The sequence below is a fragment of the Abrus precatorius genome, unplaced genomic scaffold (genome assembly GCF_003935025.1).
Source record: "Abrus precatorius isolate BTA unplaced genomic scaffold, Abrus_2018 Scaffold11, whole genome shotgun sequence".
NCBI lineage: Eukaryota > Viridiplantae > Streptophyta > Magnoliopsida > Fabales > Fabaceae > Abrus > Abrus precatorius.
In genome coordinates, this window is record NW_020874303.1 from 19,452,192 (window position 1) to 19,468,022 (window position 15,831).

A 15,831-nucleotide genomic window follows, 5' to 3' on the forward strand; every position below is an offset into this window, starting at 1 on the left:
TATCTATTTAATTTTATAACTTAAAATTTTTTCCTTCTACCAAATATAATCCTAATACAAAAGTTTGAAGTTCTTTAGTATTATCATAAAGGTTAAGCCAACTTTAAATATTGTAACTAAAGATATTTTTTTATACATTTTTTAATTTACACTTTTTAGTGTTTCTCTTAAGTTTAAAAGTACTTTCAAGATGCATGTATTAAAAAAAAAGATAAAAATAAAAAAAAATAGTAAAAATGATTATATGTAATGTTATAAGGTGTTAATTTTTAAATGTTTAAATAATAAAACTCTACTAATATTAATGTAAAATGATGGATAGGCTTTATTAAATTTTTTTCATCCCGCAGAATTTGTGATTTTTTAAGTCCTTCAAAGTATTATAATTTTTTTATTCAGTCCCTCATTATGAGAAACAAATGAAAATTTCATATTTTATTTAAGACCAAATAAAAAAATCATGATATTAGAAGAAATAAATGAAAAAATTCACAATTTGAAACGACTAGCTAAAAAACTAAAATTACAAGCCCACTTCAGTAAAGAAAAATATATAAAAAAAAACATTTGAAAAAAATCAAATAACATAATTATGATTTTTTTAAAGACCAAAACTTTACTAAACCTCAATGCTATTACAATTCTAACTGCACTACCACTCCAGTAGTTAACCCAACAGGGGTGATCCAAAAGTTGGTTAACATTGAAAATGCCCCTACAATTAAAAATATAAAAAACTTTAAAACATCCACTGAGAAGTTGGTAAATGCATAATTCAATAGTTTCGATATTTCTCTATCAAAGCCTACGAAATAATGACCAGAACAATATATGTCCTAAGTCAAGAAACATCAACATCTGTCAATATGAGCTTTAAACAGTCGGGGCAAAATGAAAGGATCCATCAGAATACTTTTGCAACTGCTTCACTATAACATGGTTTACATATCTGCAACACAAACAAACAAGAATGCAAAGTTAATTGAAAAATGTTACCGGTACTTTTCCTTCCCATTCTTAGACAAACTAGGTTAAATTATCTATTAATCCCTAAACTATTTGAAAATTTTTTACATAGGTCTGTGTACTTTAAAATTCGTAAGTAGGTTCCTAAACTTATAAATAATTCTCAACTTGGTCCTAGGCTAGGGTTTCATTAAAGTTCCATTAAATATAAGGATCTAATTGATTATTTTAAAATAGTTCAAGGACTAGGTACTAGTTTAATTATCAATTAGGCTTCTAAACTATTTGAAAATTTTTAATTGTCCTTGTACTTAACAGAATCCTATCAGCGATGTGGTCAGGCACCCAATTAAAAACGATTTACAAGTTCAGGAACCTAATTACAAAATTCTGAAATATAAACTTACTTAAAATTTCCCAAATAATTCAGACATACAAATTAATTTAACCAAAAAACTAGTTAGCAAAGTCAACACTATATCAATGTATAGCTCTTACAGAGAGCAAAATACAATTCACATTGAGGCTAGTAGTGCTAATATGACAAATTTCCACTGACGAACGACTCAGCCAAACTTGATACTAAGCTGCTTGATAAAGTCAATCAATTTGAAGGACCAAACAACAACTAAGTTTTGTCATTTAGCTTAGTCAAGCATGTTTTACTCATACTGCAGTAAAAGTTAAATATTAGGCAATCTATGGTAAGTCCATCATAATTAATAAGAAAAGATATTTAAAAAACTTACAAGGTTTGGAAATTGTTATGATCAGTAATTAAATGAAATGTTCATAATTTGGTAGTCCTTTTAAAACTGAACGTGAATGAAATTTACCTGGTAGTGCAGTGCACCCAAACTCAAACGTTGCTGGTGAAAATATTTTTCTGCTCATTATTTGTACTGATGATATTCAGACTAATGTTGATGCATTGAGATTCGAAGTTTAAAGATCTTCTGAACTTCCAGCGCTTTACTAAAGAGTAAAGAGAAAGTTATGTCTGTAAGCAACTCCAGTATTAATCTGTATAATATTATGCAAATAAAAACAACAGAACATTTGATTGCTAAATGCCTCCCTATTGTTAACTTTGCAAGTTTAATGCTAAAACATTAGATGAATACAAGCATGACTTCAATAATAGTAATTAAGACCACATTTACATGCCTAGGGTCAATAACAGCTATTCTTGGCATATATAAGTACTAAATCTTGTTGCACACAAACATGCTTTGTTCGAATGCCAGCCAGGCACAATACTGTCATCTGGGTATGGAGCAATAACACCGAAACAAAACCCAAATGAATAAAGATTTCAAATTAACATGAAAATAAACCATAGTTATGACCCCTCAAATGAGTACACTTCATGAGGCCGACCATTAGTACCTTTAAGAAAGTTTTGTCCATGATTTCACCTATATATAGTCAATTTCCAATTATGTTCTTGGAAAGGATACTCATGTAAGTATGTACTATATGAAAGTGAATTTAAGCTGAAACAAGCACAGCACGTTCATGCTAAAGTCAGAAAGGATACCAGTACTAGCTGCATTATGATAAAGTGGAGACTGTTTCATATCCTTCTGCCTCAATAGTTTCAACCATCGACATGTCGCCTGTCTTTGTAATTTTTCCTTTGTTCTGATTTGTTAAGAAGGATAAAAGAAAGGTTCGTTATGTTATTTCATGGCACAGACGTAATACATATACACATTCAATTTCTCACCGTCTAAAACTGCTCTTCAAGCAAGATAAACAAATTCTATCAGAAGGATAACAAATAACTATAGTCTATAGATATACATAAATGGATTTCTGGGAATTAACAGCAATGATAAAACATTAAGATCAGCTTAATTACAAAGATATATGTTTATTTCAAATGCTATCTTTTTTCTTCAAAAAGAACAAATCCCAAAGCATACCAGCAAAGAATCTAAGGGCCCCAATTCTGTTATGATCAGCATCAAACCTTTAAATTACAAATATATATAAAAAACAAATGGTATAATCATGAAGTAAATTGAAGATTATACACAATATTTTAAAGAATCAGATGATAATGTCATCAAAGACAACTATTGTTATCTTTGTCTAGAAATCTAATTCAAGTGCCTCCTTCGCTTGAATTGTCACCTTCAGTCAGCTCACATCTATAAGTTTTTGAACCTTTTACCCCAGCTTGTAAACTCAAATGAAGTAAAAGCTCAAATATTTAATGGCATGCTTTTGACCACCACAATTCCCCAACGGATCAAAACCACTAGACCAGATATTTTCTTCATAGTATCTCAACAAACAATCAAAAGGGGTAGAGGAGTGTGGAAAAGGGGAGAAAGAATGTGGTAAGACAAACATCCTAATTTTAATAACAAAACCCCGTGTGTCATTTTCAAGTCCAAAACCTGAACTAACATTGAAGATCAGCAGTAAGTATTTAACTCACCATAACATGAACATGTGTAGGATTCAAAAGATCCAAAATCCGTCTATAATGAGTTATCATCAATAAAGAATTGTCCGGGGTCAGAATCCGACTAACTGCATTGGCCACATCTCTGAGCGCATCAACATCCAAACCAGAATCAATTTCATCCAGGATAGCCAAGTCTGCCCCCAAAACTGCAAGCTGCAAGATTTCATTGCGCTTGCGTTCACCACCACTAAACCCTTCATTCACATTCCTATTGAGAAAGTCGGGCTTCATGTTAACAAGCTGGAGCTTCTCCATGAGGTAAGAAAAGCACTGCAACACAGAATAATCATAAGGCTCTCACTAATCAGTACCCTTAATGCATTGATTAAGTAATAGAAAAAACAGAAACTGTTTAATTAAAAATCACAGTAGCTACATATAATATAAAGGTGTGTTCAAGGCACACAAGAAAAAATCAATAAATAATAAGTTTTTATTAGCAATTGTAACATTTTATACTATTAATGTATTGAATTTTGTATTTTCCTATAAAAACTTGCTATACATTGGTTTTTATCGTGTGCCCTTTGTTATATGTTAAAAAAACACGATAATTAAAATATATAATAATGAAAAATGAGCTAGCTCACAAGTCATAACAAAGGATGATTTAAGTTAAAAAATAGAGAAACCTCGAGTGGTCCAAGCTCAGGAAGACCAAGTTTTTTCCTTCGAGCATTGTAGGCCATGACGAGAAACTCATCGTTGGAAACACCAGGAATCTCAACAGGGGATTGAAAACTCATGAAGAGACCCGCAAGAGACCTTTCTTCAGGCTCCATCTCAAGCAGATTCTCCCCTTTGAACTCAACGCTACCTCCAGTTACTTCATAATCCGGGTGCCCCACAAGAACCTGCATTTCATTTTCACTTAATTTACATCAAATTTGAACAGCAGTAGCTTATATATATATATGTTTCAATTGAGAAGTGACCTTGGCAAAAGTGCTTTTTCCGGAACCGTTTTTTCCCATGACGGCGTGAACCTCTCCTTGGTTCACCGTGAGGTTAACGCCGCGGAGAATTTCCACGTCGGATTCGACTATCTTGGCCCTGAGGTCGTTGACTTGGAGGAGGGGAGTGGCAGCGCAAACCACGCACGCACGGTGGTTGGCGCGTCGGAGCGTGAAGAAAATGGGTTTTGGGGATAATCGGAGAGTGGGAGAACACTGGATTGGTAGGGACAAAGCCATCGCTGCACTGCAAAGCTGATAATCAGACTCCCAAATCCCAATTCTATTTGTATTATTGCTACAATATCGCTATGCCTATTTCCTAATAACTTTACTGAAAGTGATAAATTTACTTTTTTGAGACAACCTTAAATGAATCTGAACAATTCATAAAATATAGCTTAACAAAAAAAATAAAATCATAAAATATATTTTATAATTTTTATTTAAATTTTTTTATATAATAATAATAATAAATAATTTATTTATTATTAAATTTATAATATCAATTGTTATTTCAATTTCAAATTAAATTATTATAAAATATTTTTAAATATTTAACATAACACTGTAATTTAAACTCGATATCATAAATTAAATTAAAATAATTCTTATCAAATAATTTAACTGTGAAGTATATATATTAATTTACAATAGTTTTTTATTTTGTATTTATTTTATGCATTGGAGTAAAATATATTAAGTTGAAGCCAACAAAAAATCCTTTTAAAAATTAATTATGTGGAAATTATAAATGTAGCCATCAATTATCCTATTGGGTGGATTAGCCTATTCTCACTTGGTCTGAAGCAAACTAGTAGCAACTCTGTTTTGGGGTGGCCATTGTTTACACTTTTTATAATATGAATTTGATTTTCATTGAACAGACGGTTAACATTTTTATACAAGCAAGTTCATAATATCATATTTTCAAATCATATTCAATTATAATTTAATTTATGATGTGTAAATACATTGACAGTATCATTATTTATTTAATATTTTTTTATTTTTTTCCATCATATTACATTACACCGTTTACACGTAATATTTATTATTATTATTTCTTCAATTTTCGTGTCTCTTTAAATAAACACTAAGAAGTGTTGATTAAATAATCTTCAATCAAATTAATGTAAAAAACGTGACTAGATATATTAAACAAATAGCATAGTAACGTTATTCATACGCTACTAAATATTTTAAATTGTAGTAAAAATATAATTAATACTAACTTTAAATAACACTAAATGCACGAAGAGTTTCAATTGATATTATGATTAATAATATATTATCGACGCGTGAATATTTTACGAATGTGTTGGGCCTTCTTTAAATATTCCTCTCACCTTGTAAGTTGACACTTAAGTTATCATCTGGTCCAATTAAAAGTAAAAGGATCTAATCTATCGGGTGACTTTTGATTGAGATTAACCGACAAATATATATATATAACTAGTTAAATATAAATTAAATAAAAAATTTGTAAGAATACTAACGTGAGAAAATCTTTTTTTCATGTATATATATATACATAGGAGAGTACATATAAAAAAAAATTGTGTATAGAAGAAAATAAAAAATAAAAATTACTTTCAAAATTTTTAAAAATGAAGAGTAGTATTTATTACAATATAATAAATTGTTTTATTTGTGAAAAATAGATAAAAATAAATTATTTTATTAATCTGTTATTATATATATTTAATGAATATTATCAAAGAATATATGTTTAAATAAATTTATAAATTAAATTTTAATAATTTAACCTTCTCAATCTTTAAAAGATTTATCTACATATTAATTTAGTATTCTAATCAATAAAGACATTAATTACTTTAAACATTAAAAAAATATAAAACATTTTATATACTTGACAAAAGATTCAAATCCTTTGCAAAACATGTAATAATGATACTATTTCTCAACAAAATTTTTAAAGTTATCATCATTCTTACAAAAAAAAATAAAATTAAATCTCCATCTTCTTCCTCTCTAAATTGCAAAAAAAATCGAGAAACTTTTGTTTCTCACCAATGACTATCTAGTTACAAAATACTTATACATATTTCATCTTATCAAATATTTCAAATGTATTGTCTAATGTGTACTTATGGTAAACATTAGTAAGGTAGAACCATTTTGAATTAAGTTAAATTATTAAGAATAATAATAATGATTATAGGAATGATAACTTTTGATAAATTTATTGAGAAATAATTGCATTATTACATATTTTGAAATACTTCAGTTTTATAGTATGATCATAAAGTGTGACTACATGATTTTACATAAATATTTTCAAATATATTATTTAGTGTGCTACTTGTACTAAATGTTAGTGATATAGAACTATTTGGATTAAGTTAAATTGTTGAAAATTATTATAAGGATAATAGGAATGATAACTTTAAAAATTTTGTTAAGAAATAGTTGTATTATTATATGTTTTTAATTATTTAAATTTTTGTTGTATGACCATAAAGTGTGACTATATAATTTTGCATAAATATTTTTCAACTTTTCTACAATTTAGAGAAGAAGATGATGAATTTTTAAAAATTTTCACAATTTTAGTTTAAGTCAATCTTTTTAATAAAGCAAAAATTACTTTTTGACTAAATTCACTTAAACTAAAATTACTTATTGCTAAATTCGCTTAAGCAAATTTAAACTTTAGGCTGCATTTCTCTCTAAAATTGCAAAGAATCCAGATTCCTGGAAAACTAATTATTTTGATGTCATATGAGAAATTTATTTAATATTTTATTTTTATAATACTAAAATTGATATTAAATAAAATATTAAAATTATCAAATAAATTAAACAATATTTATTAAAATATAATATAATTAGAGAATATATTTAACATTTTTATTATATTTCAAATAATTGATAATACAGGAATTTTATGAAAATAGAATTGTAAAACAAATTAATGGGCACTCTTATTAACTAGAACTTAAACAATATTAGTTAGGAGCATTAAATATACTTAAAAATTAATTACTTGAAGAATATTAAATAATTTGTATATCTTATTTATTTGTCTTTAAATAAGACATTTTATTTCATCCTCCTAAATAAAAATAAAAATCTCACTAAATGATATATTTTTAAAACACACAAAAGTTGATAGAAACTCCGCATCTAACGTATTTAAGTGACCTAAAATACTTTAAGATGAAATTTAAATACAACAATATAATTGTTGTCATTATTTTTTTAAATTTTAATTTCAATATTTTATATCAACTTTTAACTTCGTCTATGTACGGTTTCAAACTCGAATAAAAGAAGAATAATGTCTTAAACATTTGACAATTTAACCAAAAAATTTACATTATTATATTTTATTAAACTTTTTAATGTTCACTTTTAATAGATATTGTATGGAGACGTACATGAATTCAAATTAAAAAGTAACACAAAAATATATTGAACACTGAATAAATTTGAGGCCCTTTTTATATAAAAATTTATTAAATTATGGTATTTTAAAAAAATTATAAAATATGGAAACTTTTCATAAACTGCGAGCGGTGATTTCTGACATTTTTTTACTTTAATTTTTTTAAATAATTATTAATGATTTTTTATTTTTAAAAAAATTTGGACAAAATCTGACTTATAATTTTTTAATATTTTTTAAAGCAATTTTTAAAATTTCATAACTTAGGTTATTCTATCGGCACTTATATTAAAAATTATAATTGAGAATTTTTGAATTTTATATTTTTATAAATTTTTAAATACCATATTTTAGTATATATAATATTAAATTAGATAAATCTAAATATGATGCCCTTTGAATGACTAATTTAATAAAATGCAAAGTTTTTCACGAAAAGTAAAAGCGAACCGCGAACGCGCAATTGGTCTTAGCTGATAAATGTATAGCGTAACGCAACGAGTTATGGCACAGCCACATATGAGAAGGAGGGTCCAGTCGATGTGGGACAAATAATCAAATCAGGTATTGGTGAGATTTCATTTGTATTAAGATTATATACAATATAGATCAATTATGACTAACATTCATTCATTCTAGTAAAAGACTTTTATTTTATTTCGCCTTGATTATTGACTAGTATTATTATTATTATTATTTTAATTAATTTTTGCTTGTAAAAAGCGACGTATATTTTGTCTCAGACAAAGGCTTGTTGCAAAGCAAAAACTACAAGGAGCTTTCCTCCATACGAATCAAAGGAGGAGAGAGAGAGAGAGAGAGAGAGAGAGAGAGAGGAGACACAGACACAAAGGAAACGGAAAAGCAAGAAAACGAAAAAAGGTTCAGATTCGATCTCTTGTTTCTTCCATTAATGGTCCTTGTTTATTCTTTCTGCAATTGCATCCAATCAAACTCGTCTCTCTTCAGAGCACTTTCATTTTCGCACTTCCTTACTCTTCAATTCTCATTTTTTTCTGCAGGATCTCAGGTGGGTTTTCATTATTTGTCAACTTGGACGCATACTTTTTCCGTTTTGAATCTGCATACTCTGTTCTTTTCAACGAAGATTCATTATAATTTCTGATTTTATTCTAAAAAAGCTGCATTTTTTAATTAATTATTGTTAGCTGGATCAGGGATATGTGAATACCCCAATTGTTAATTACTTTTGTTTTCCCTGTGAATTTTACATGCAATGGTTATTTCATTTCGTTGTGGTGGCAATTCAACTTTTTTGCAACATGTGATGGGGCTTTATTTTCTTCATTGAATTTTTGTAGTAATGTTTGTTGGAATTGAACTTGACAATAAATGGTATATGTTTGGTAGGATTTTGGAGAGAATAAAATGCATTTGATTCTCTTTTGCTATGCAGGTCTGTGCCTCCTCTTACAAATAATAGCTAGTTTTTGAGACGAGAAAAAAAAAACTAGATGGATTATGAAAGCAACAGTTGGATTTGGGAGGGGGTATACTATTACCCTCGTGTTTTTGGTGGTCTAATGGTTACAGCAGCCTTGCTGGGCTTGTCAACAAGTTATTTTGGCGGAATTGGGGTTCCTTATTTGTCGTTGCCATGTTCCTGGTCTAATTTGGGGATTTTCCACAAGAAGAAATCTGGGAAGAGGCGCATTCGGGTTTACATGGATGGATGTTTTGATCTGATGCATTATGGCCATGCCAATGCACTCAGACAAGCTAAGGCTCTAGGTGATGAATTAGTTGTGGGTCTTGTGAGTGATGAGGAGATCGTGGGCAATAAAGGGCCACCTGTTTTGTCCATGGAGGAGAGGTATGGATGTTTGTGTTATTTTTTCATATAGAATATGTACGCATAGCATATTTTGGTATCTTGTACCCTGTTAGATACTCCTTTAACTTCTTTTCTCCTCTTGATTTTTTCTCTTAGATGAAACCTCCATTCACTTTAACTGTAAGAATAAAAGTTACATGTTAAGGAAAAAAAACTGGGTTTACTTGAACAACATAAGTGCCAGCAGAGCTTGAAAAAGACTTATAATTCTGGAGGGAAATAGTAGAAACCTAGAGAAATATCTTGCAATCAATTCCAGAAATTCAATATTATTTTTCCCTATTAATTCTAAAGCAATGTTTACTTGCCTTTTCTCTTGTACCTACAAGTTTGAAAACTGAATTATGAAAGTGAACTATTTATTAGAAAATGTATTTATCTTCCAGGCTGGCCCTTGTCAGTGGATTGAAGTGGGTGGATGAGGTCATAACTGATGCTCCTTATGCAATTACTGAGCAATTCTTGAATCGTCTCTTTCATGAATACAAAATTGACTATGTCATACATGGCGATGATCCTTGCCTGCTTCCAGATGGAACAGATGCATATGCTGCTGCAAAGAAGGCTGGCCGTTACAAACAAATTAAACGCACTGAAGGAGTTTCCAGCACAGATATCGTAGGTACTAAGTTACTATATTTATATCCGAAGATAGCTGAGACTTTTGTGAATTGTGACCACATCTTTTGGGCTGCTATGGGTTTTTATTTATTTATCTTTCTTTTGGGGGGAGGGGGGGGGTCCAACTCTTTTGTAGAGAGAAAATAGACTTGCAGAGAAAGTCTTCTGTGATGTGTGTGTGTACACACGGTTGGGCTTCCTTAGATGAAAATATTGCCAAAGTTCTCTAATGTGGGGCGCTTGATAATTGATATTTTTTTATGCTTCCCAACTAATATCAACAATCAATGCTTCAATACAGGAAGAATAATGTCTTCTTTAAAAGATCCAAAAAATCGTGAAAATCATGATGGTACTAGTGTAAAACCTCAAGAAGAAAGCCAGTCAAAGGGTTCCCACATATCCCAATTCCTACCAACTTCTCGACGTATTGTTCAGTTTTCAAATGGCAAGGTATTTTAGTTGCTTGTATTGCATCCTACAATTATCAGTTTCTCTAGGTGAATTTATAGTTTTATATCTTTCTGCCGTTTCTTTAAGAGCTATGCTAAACCATCTCAACATCTACAGAGTCATAGATTTACTTAATGCAACCAGCACTGATTTAAATTTAAAATTTACATGACAATTTTCAAAATGGTTAGAGGCAATTTGTTTTCTACATTACAGCTTGTGAAACTTTTTCATATGATAATTCATTGTCACTTCATCTTTATTTTAGGGTCCTGGACCAAATGCACGTATTGTATACATTGATGGGGCATTTGATCTCTTCCATGCAGGGCATGTCGAGGTATTCAGATAAACTTTGTCTACGGTGTAATTTATTATCATCTCAGTCAAATGCTGAAGTTCATGATCAAATAGGCAGACATGATTTTACCTAATTGTTTTTCTATGATTGTGTTTTATTCATTATCCCATGTTCTTTCAGATACTTAAGAAGGCTAGGGAGCTTGGAGATTTTCTTCTAGTTGGTATCCACTCAGATGAAACAGTGAGGTATACAGTTTAATATCATGCAAAATTGGCTTTACAGGTATTATCCTGGTAGTCATGCCAACCACAGATATGAAACTAACAACTTCCGTGCAGTGAGCATAGAGGAAATCACTATCCAATTATGCAATTACATGAGCGTAGCCTTAGTGTGTTAGCTTGCCGTTATGTTGATGAAGTCATTATTGGGGCACCTTGGGAAATTACAAAGGACATGGTAAGTCCTGTTCTACCCACATCTTCTGGATTTAAGTGGCTCAGCTGTTGCTTTACCATTTATTTGAATTTGATGTTGGTGCATTGACTAATATTTATTGTGTATATTTCTTGTATACTCAAGTGAAGGATTTCGTTCATTTTAGGCTTTGGAGTTTTATGAAACTTTGTCTCCAGCTTTTCCCTTGTATTCTTGAAATGATTAGAAATTTAACTTTTTGAACACGTATTTCTTCTAGTTGAGAGAAAGAGAACATCTGAATTTTTCTTGAGCATAATTTGAATCCATTGGATATTTTCATTATCACGAGGTTTATTTTTTATTTTTGGAACCAAACAGATCACAACTTTCAATATCTCACTAGTTGCGCATGGTACTGTTGCTGAAAACTCATTAAACGTAAGTGCCCATTCTTTCATGGTTCACCTGGGTTACAATATCATTTTCCTTTTTTTGACATATTAATGAACAACATGTATTATGCAGAGCGAAACAGATCCATATGAGATCCCCAAGAGCATGGGAATATTCCGCTTGCTTGAAAGCCCAAAAAATATTACTACCACTACCGTAGCCCAAAGGATAATGGCTAATCATGAAGCATACGTGGTAATTTCTTGAATACAATTTTTTTTTCTTTCTGAAACATTTGAGAAACTTCCAAAATTTGTTGATATGGTTAATTGTTTATTCTAATACATATTCCCAATATCATATTTGTCAAAGGTGCTTTTTTAACTTTATAATCCATCTCTGGTTGCATAGTTTACAAGGTAAAGATGCATTAAGCGTCTGTATCACGTTTCTGGACTGTACACCAGGTGATGAAATCTGAAGTGAACTAGCCGCCCATGAGTGATTTTCACATACTGCTGAAACATTTGAAACGGTTATGTGTTTGTGTGTTGAGATTGAAATTGCAGTAAGCCTTGCTTTTATTGGACGTTCTTAGTTCAAGACCATAATTTGAATGGGATTCAAGCTTTATTTAATGCTTGTTGGTTAGAATTTGACTATCTAGAAAGGGGCGTTTAAATTAGATGATCACAGGCTCTTTGAAGCTCATGGTCTAATGAATTCCCATTATTTAATACACTAAAAGTTTACACTATTGCTGCTTTGATCTCTTTTGCCTTTCCTATCAAAATTGTGTCACAACTTTATGCTTTAGAGATGACTTGCTTTTCTTTTCTGATGCAGAAACGCAATGCTAAAAAAGCTAAGAGTGAGCAGAGATACTATGAAGAGAAAAAATATGTCTCTGGAGACTAGAGTGTATAGAATCATCGTGCAGCTTAGTTTGGTACTGCTTTTCGAGCTTAACCGTGTCACAGATATGCTAGATATGGCATGAATGTATACAAACTTTGTGAAGGACGAAGAGTACATAGGGTATGACATAGAAGAGTATTTTGGCCATAACTCAGAATACCAATGTACTTTAATGTCCTACGTTTTGTTTTGTCATCTGAAAGGCTTCCATATGTATGGTTTGCCTACCAATTTTATGGCATTTGGTTTTTGCTGTGGTTTTGGTTTATTTAGTGCACTCCTTACTCTGATAGTGTATTATAACTATCAGAAGTTATACACATCACGAGTGGTTCAGCGTTTATTTATTTCAACTTTAGCATTATTTGATTAATTTGGAGTGTGGAACACTCATTGTTTCTTATAGAAGACGAGTAAATAAAAGAAAATGATAGAAACTTCATTTATGTAACATTCTGCACCATTCTTACAGAGGTTCAAGAATAGTTATTTAACCAGGTCTTAATGGCGTTTGAAAAAGCTTTTATCGACTTTATTTGATAATTTATGATTTTCATAAACATTTTTTGTTTATAAAGTTTATTAAAGTTAGTATTAAAAGAAATATTAATAACATAAAATCATGCTACTAGAGTTGTATTGCAATGTTAGAGAAGTGATTTTTAAGACTTTTATATTTTTTCAGTGTAAAGATTATACGCTTAACAAAAATATGCAATTTTAACGAGCTGCTATGTTAGAAATGATCTTCTAAGACTAGTTGATATTACGTAATATGTGTTTTTATAGCTTGGTATTATGTTTCCCCGAAGGAATCCCTGTTATTAGTACGGTATTCGTTACGATATATAATTACAATATTTCTTTTTTAAAATTGAGATCCAAGTACAACAGACTTTATTAAATTAAAATATAATTATTTTTATAAATTACTCATGCTTTATTAATTTTTTAATATAACTAATATTTATATTGATTTACCATCATCATTATATTCCTATTAATCTTTAACTAATTAAAAAAAATAAAAACCATAATAATAATACATTTTAAATAAAAATATTATATTCAAGTTATAATACTAGTATTTTATCATATTAAAAAAATACATATTAACAAAATTGAAAGTAAAGATATTAAATTTTAATACTGAGACAACTGTATAATATGTACCATAAAATAGAGTTCAATCCCAGTGCAAACACAGACAGAACAGACTCCTTATCCAAAGATGATGCCATTGCACCAGTGCGAATCTCAAAAATTGAATCACTTTTGAAACTTGGAAGACAACTCAAAGAAAGCGACGAAAATCATATACACATTAATTTCGTTAATACACTTGGATGGCTTTTTCAACAGGGACAACAATCGACATCCCATTTTGTCACCGTCATTCATAGACCACCACCAATCCACTTCTGCTCAAAATTGCAATACAATCTAAGGTCTAGTTGATTCTACTCTATTCTAGCAAATGCTAAATAGGGTATAAGCTTGTGCAACAACACACAAGAAGTAGTGTGGTATGTAACGTATGATTCTCAACGTGTCCAAGTGATTGGAGTTGAGGTGTTCTGAACAAAATGGGGTAAAAAGCAGTGTTGCTGTAACCCTTCCGTTATTCCTTGATGCTGCTGTTGGTGTAGATTCAGTGCCGTTGGGTAATGCATGGTCGAATCCAAAGCTGTAGAGTTACCAGCTCCTCCAGCATCTTCTTCTTCTACATCCATCATCATAGATCCCACTCCTTCCGTTTCATCAGCTTCCATCAACTCCGCATTGGAGTTCTCAGAATCATCATCAACAACGGTGAATCGAGAAGATGGTGAGGGTACCCAAGGCACAAGAGCCAATTCACCATTGTTCTCTTCTCGTGATTGTGACTCTATTAAGCGGTCACAATCAGAATCACGTTGTTTGGACCAAGGATATTGATCTGCAGTAGTAATTATTTTATTTATTAATCAAAATTAATGATAAAACCTTATTTGTTTCAGTAAGAGCAACAACTCTAATGCACGCACACTAATAATAAATGTTATCAGAATTAATTCTGTTCAATTTTAAATCAAACGGAGAAAAAATTGATAAAAATAATTAAATGAGAAAAAAAGAAAAGAATACTCACTGTTCTTAATTGCAGATATAAGGTGAGAATTGAGAGTGAGAGAGAAAGAGGAGGGGGGCTTGAAGAGCACGAGAGCCCTCTCTTGGTTAGGTAAAGGTAAAGGTTCCTCTTCTTCGACAATTGGCGGCAACTCAGCATCCTGAAACAACAGAAACAGTTAGGTTAGTGGAGAATCAATGAAGGAAGAAAGAAAGAGGGAGAGAGAGAGTACTAACGAGACGGCGAATCTTGGTAGCCGGAGAAGAGAGAGAGAAATCGGAGAAATCGTCGCTGACTTCATCGACGCTTCCTTTCCTCTTCAACAACTTGTGTCCCGCCATGGAAGATGCGAAGCTATGCTATGGAATCGAATTGCAGAGATGAAAAAAATGGAGATGAGGATGGCGCGTGCGAGGTGGTGAATTTGGTGCGTTGCGTTGGGGTTTATAGAAAAAGAAAGAATGAAAGGTGTGAGTGTGGGGTCTAGACTTTTCTGGAATTCTTCAGTGGTTACTCCTCCATTCCCAAACCTTCTACAACACCTCTCATCCCACGTGTCATACACTTCGTTACGATGTCTATTGTTATTATCTTTGTAATTTTTTCGGTGTCTTGTATTTATTTAAAAAAATATAAATATTTTTAAATTTTTAAGATATTAAAAAAATTCGTTAATTTTTAAGATATTGAATATTTTGATTTAAAAATTTTAATTTTTTAAATAATATCTTAAAAACGTGGTTAACGGAATTTTATTTTAGAAATTATTCATTCTAAGAATAGTTTGATTTTACAGATTGTAACAAATTATCTTTTACGATCTGTGTGAAGATTTTTTGGAGAAAAACAGAACTAGTAAAGCATTTTTAACATGGAAAAAATATATAAAATTATTAAGTCTGCTCCTGTTTCGGTACAACATCAATACCCATGCTAATTATTAAGGC

General features: G+C 30.5%; 3 protein-coding genes across 9 annotated transcripts; 1 reads left to right on the plus strand and 2 right to left on the minus strand.

The window, feature by feature from the left end:
- Positions 1 to 538: 538 nt before the first annotated feature.
- On the minus strand, positions 539 to 4,743 carry LOC113853613 (ABC transporter I family member 6, chloroplastic). 5 transcript variants are annotated; one of them, XM_027484075.1, is made up of 7 exons: positions 4,381 to 4,727; positions 4,078 to 4,299; positions 3,416 to 3,715; positions 2,507 to 2,610; positions 2,356 to 2,384; positions 1,803 to 1,941; positions 636 to 949 (listed from the first exon to the last, which is right to left on the minus strand). In XM_027484075.1, the coding sequence occupies exons 1-4, from the start codon at positions 4,636 to 4,638 to the stop codon at positions 2,521 to 2,523; spliced, it is 870 nt and encodes a 289-aa protein (XP_027339876.1). In that variant the 5' UTR covers positions 4,639 to 4,727; the 3' UTR covers positions 636 to 949; positions 1,803 to 1,941; positions 2,356 to 2,384; positions 2,507 to 2,520. The 5 variants fall into 5 exon arrangements, with proteins under 5 accessions (XP_027339875.1, XP_027339876.1, XP_027339877.1 ...); XM_027484074.1 differs by lacking the exon at positions 2,356 to 2,384 and having other exon boundaries at positions 539 to 949; positions 4,381 to 4,743; XM_027484076.1 differs by lacking the exon at positions 2,356 to 2,384 and having other exon boundaries at positions 1,803 to 1,936.
- A 3,816-nt stretch (positions 4,744 to 8,559) lies between these two features.
- On the plus strand, positions 8,560 to 13,180 carry LOC113854454 (ethanolamine-phosphate cytidylyltransferase-like). 2 transcript variants are annotated; one of them, XM_027485434.1, is made up of 11 exons: positions 8,565 to 8,692; positions 8,833 to 8,840; positions 9,228 to 9,644; positions 10,052 to 10,287; positions 10,588 to 10,739; positions 11,008 to 11,079; positions 11,221 to 11,288; positions 11,382 to 11,502; positions 11,842 to 11,901; positions 11,989 to 12,111; positions 12,703 to 13,180. In XM_027485434.1, exons 3-11 carry the CDS (start codon positions 9,286 to 9,288, stop codon positions 12,772 to 12,774), a joined length of 1,263 nt encoding a protein of 420 aa, XP_027341235.1. In that variant the 5' UTR covers positions 8,565 to 8,692; positions 8,833 to 8,840; positions 9,228 to 9,285; the 3' UTR covers positions 12,775 to 13,180. The 2 variants fall into 2 exon arrangements, with proteins under 2 accessions (XP_027341236.1, XP_027341235.1); XM_027485435.1 differs by lacking the exon at positions 8,833 to 8,840 and having other exon boundaries at positions 8,560 to 8,692.
- A 732-nt stretch (positions 13,181 to 13,912) lies between these two features.
- On the minus strand, positions 13,913 to 15,475 carry LOC113856136. Of its 2 annotated transcripts, none has more exons than XM_027487822.1 (3): positions 15,121 to 15,475; positions 14,906 to 15,044; positions 13,913 to 14,713 (listed from the first exon to the last, which is right to left on the minus strand). In XM_027487822.1, the coding sequence occupies exons 1-3, from the start codon at positions 15,223 to 15,225 to the stop codon at positions 14,319 to 14,321; spliced, it is 639 nt and encodes a 212-aa protein (XP_027343623.1). In that variant the 5' UTR covers positions 15,226 to 15,475; the 3' UTR covers positions 13,913 to 14,318. The 2 variants fall into 2 exon arrangements, with proteins under 2 accessions (XP_027343623.1, XP_027343624.1); XM_027487823.1 differs by having other exon boundaries at positions 13,974 to 14,713; positions 15,117 to 15,254.
- Between the last annotated feature and the right edge of the window lie 356 nt (positions 15,476 to 15,831).

Coding starts and splice junctions, on each gene's coding strand:
- LOC113856136 (XM_027487822.1), bottom strand. CDS start 15,225: ATGGCGGGACACAAGTTGTTGAAGAGGAAAGGAAGCGTCGATGAAGTC. Junction 15,045..15,120: donor CTACCAAGATTCGCCGTCTC/GTTAGTACTCTC, acceptor CTGTTGTTTCAG/GATGCTGAGTTGCCGCCAAT. Junction 14,714..14,905: donor TATATCTGCAATTAAGAACA/GTGAGTATTCTT, acceptor TTACTACTGCAG/ATCAATATCCTTGGTCCAAA.
- LOC113853613 (XM_027484074.1), bottom strand. CDS start 4,638: ATGGCTTTGTCCCTACCAATCCAGTGTTCTCCCACTCTCCGATTATCC. Junction 4,300..4,380: donor GAAAAAGCACTTTTGCCAAG/GTCACTTCTCAA, acceptor AATGAAATGCAG/GTTCTTGTGGGGCACCCGGA. Junction 3,716..4,077: donor CTGAGCTTGGACCACTCGAG/GTTTCTCTATTT, acceptor TCTGTGTTGCAG/TGCTTTTCTTACCTCATGGA.
- LOC113854454 (XM_027485435.1), top strand. CDS start 9,286: ATGGATTATGAAAGCAACAGTTGGATTTGGGAGGGGGTATACTATTAC. Junction 11,080..11,220: donor TCCATGCAGGGCATGTCGAG/GTATTCAGATAA, acceptor ATGTTCTTTCAG/ATACTTAAGAAGGCTAGGGA. Junction 11,902..11,988: donor TTGCTGAAAACTCATTAAAC/GTAAGTGCCCAT, acceptor TGTATTATGCAG/AGCGAAACAGATCCATATGA.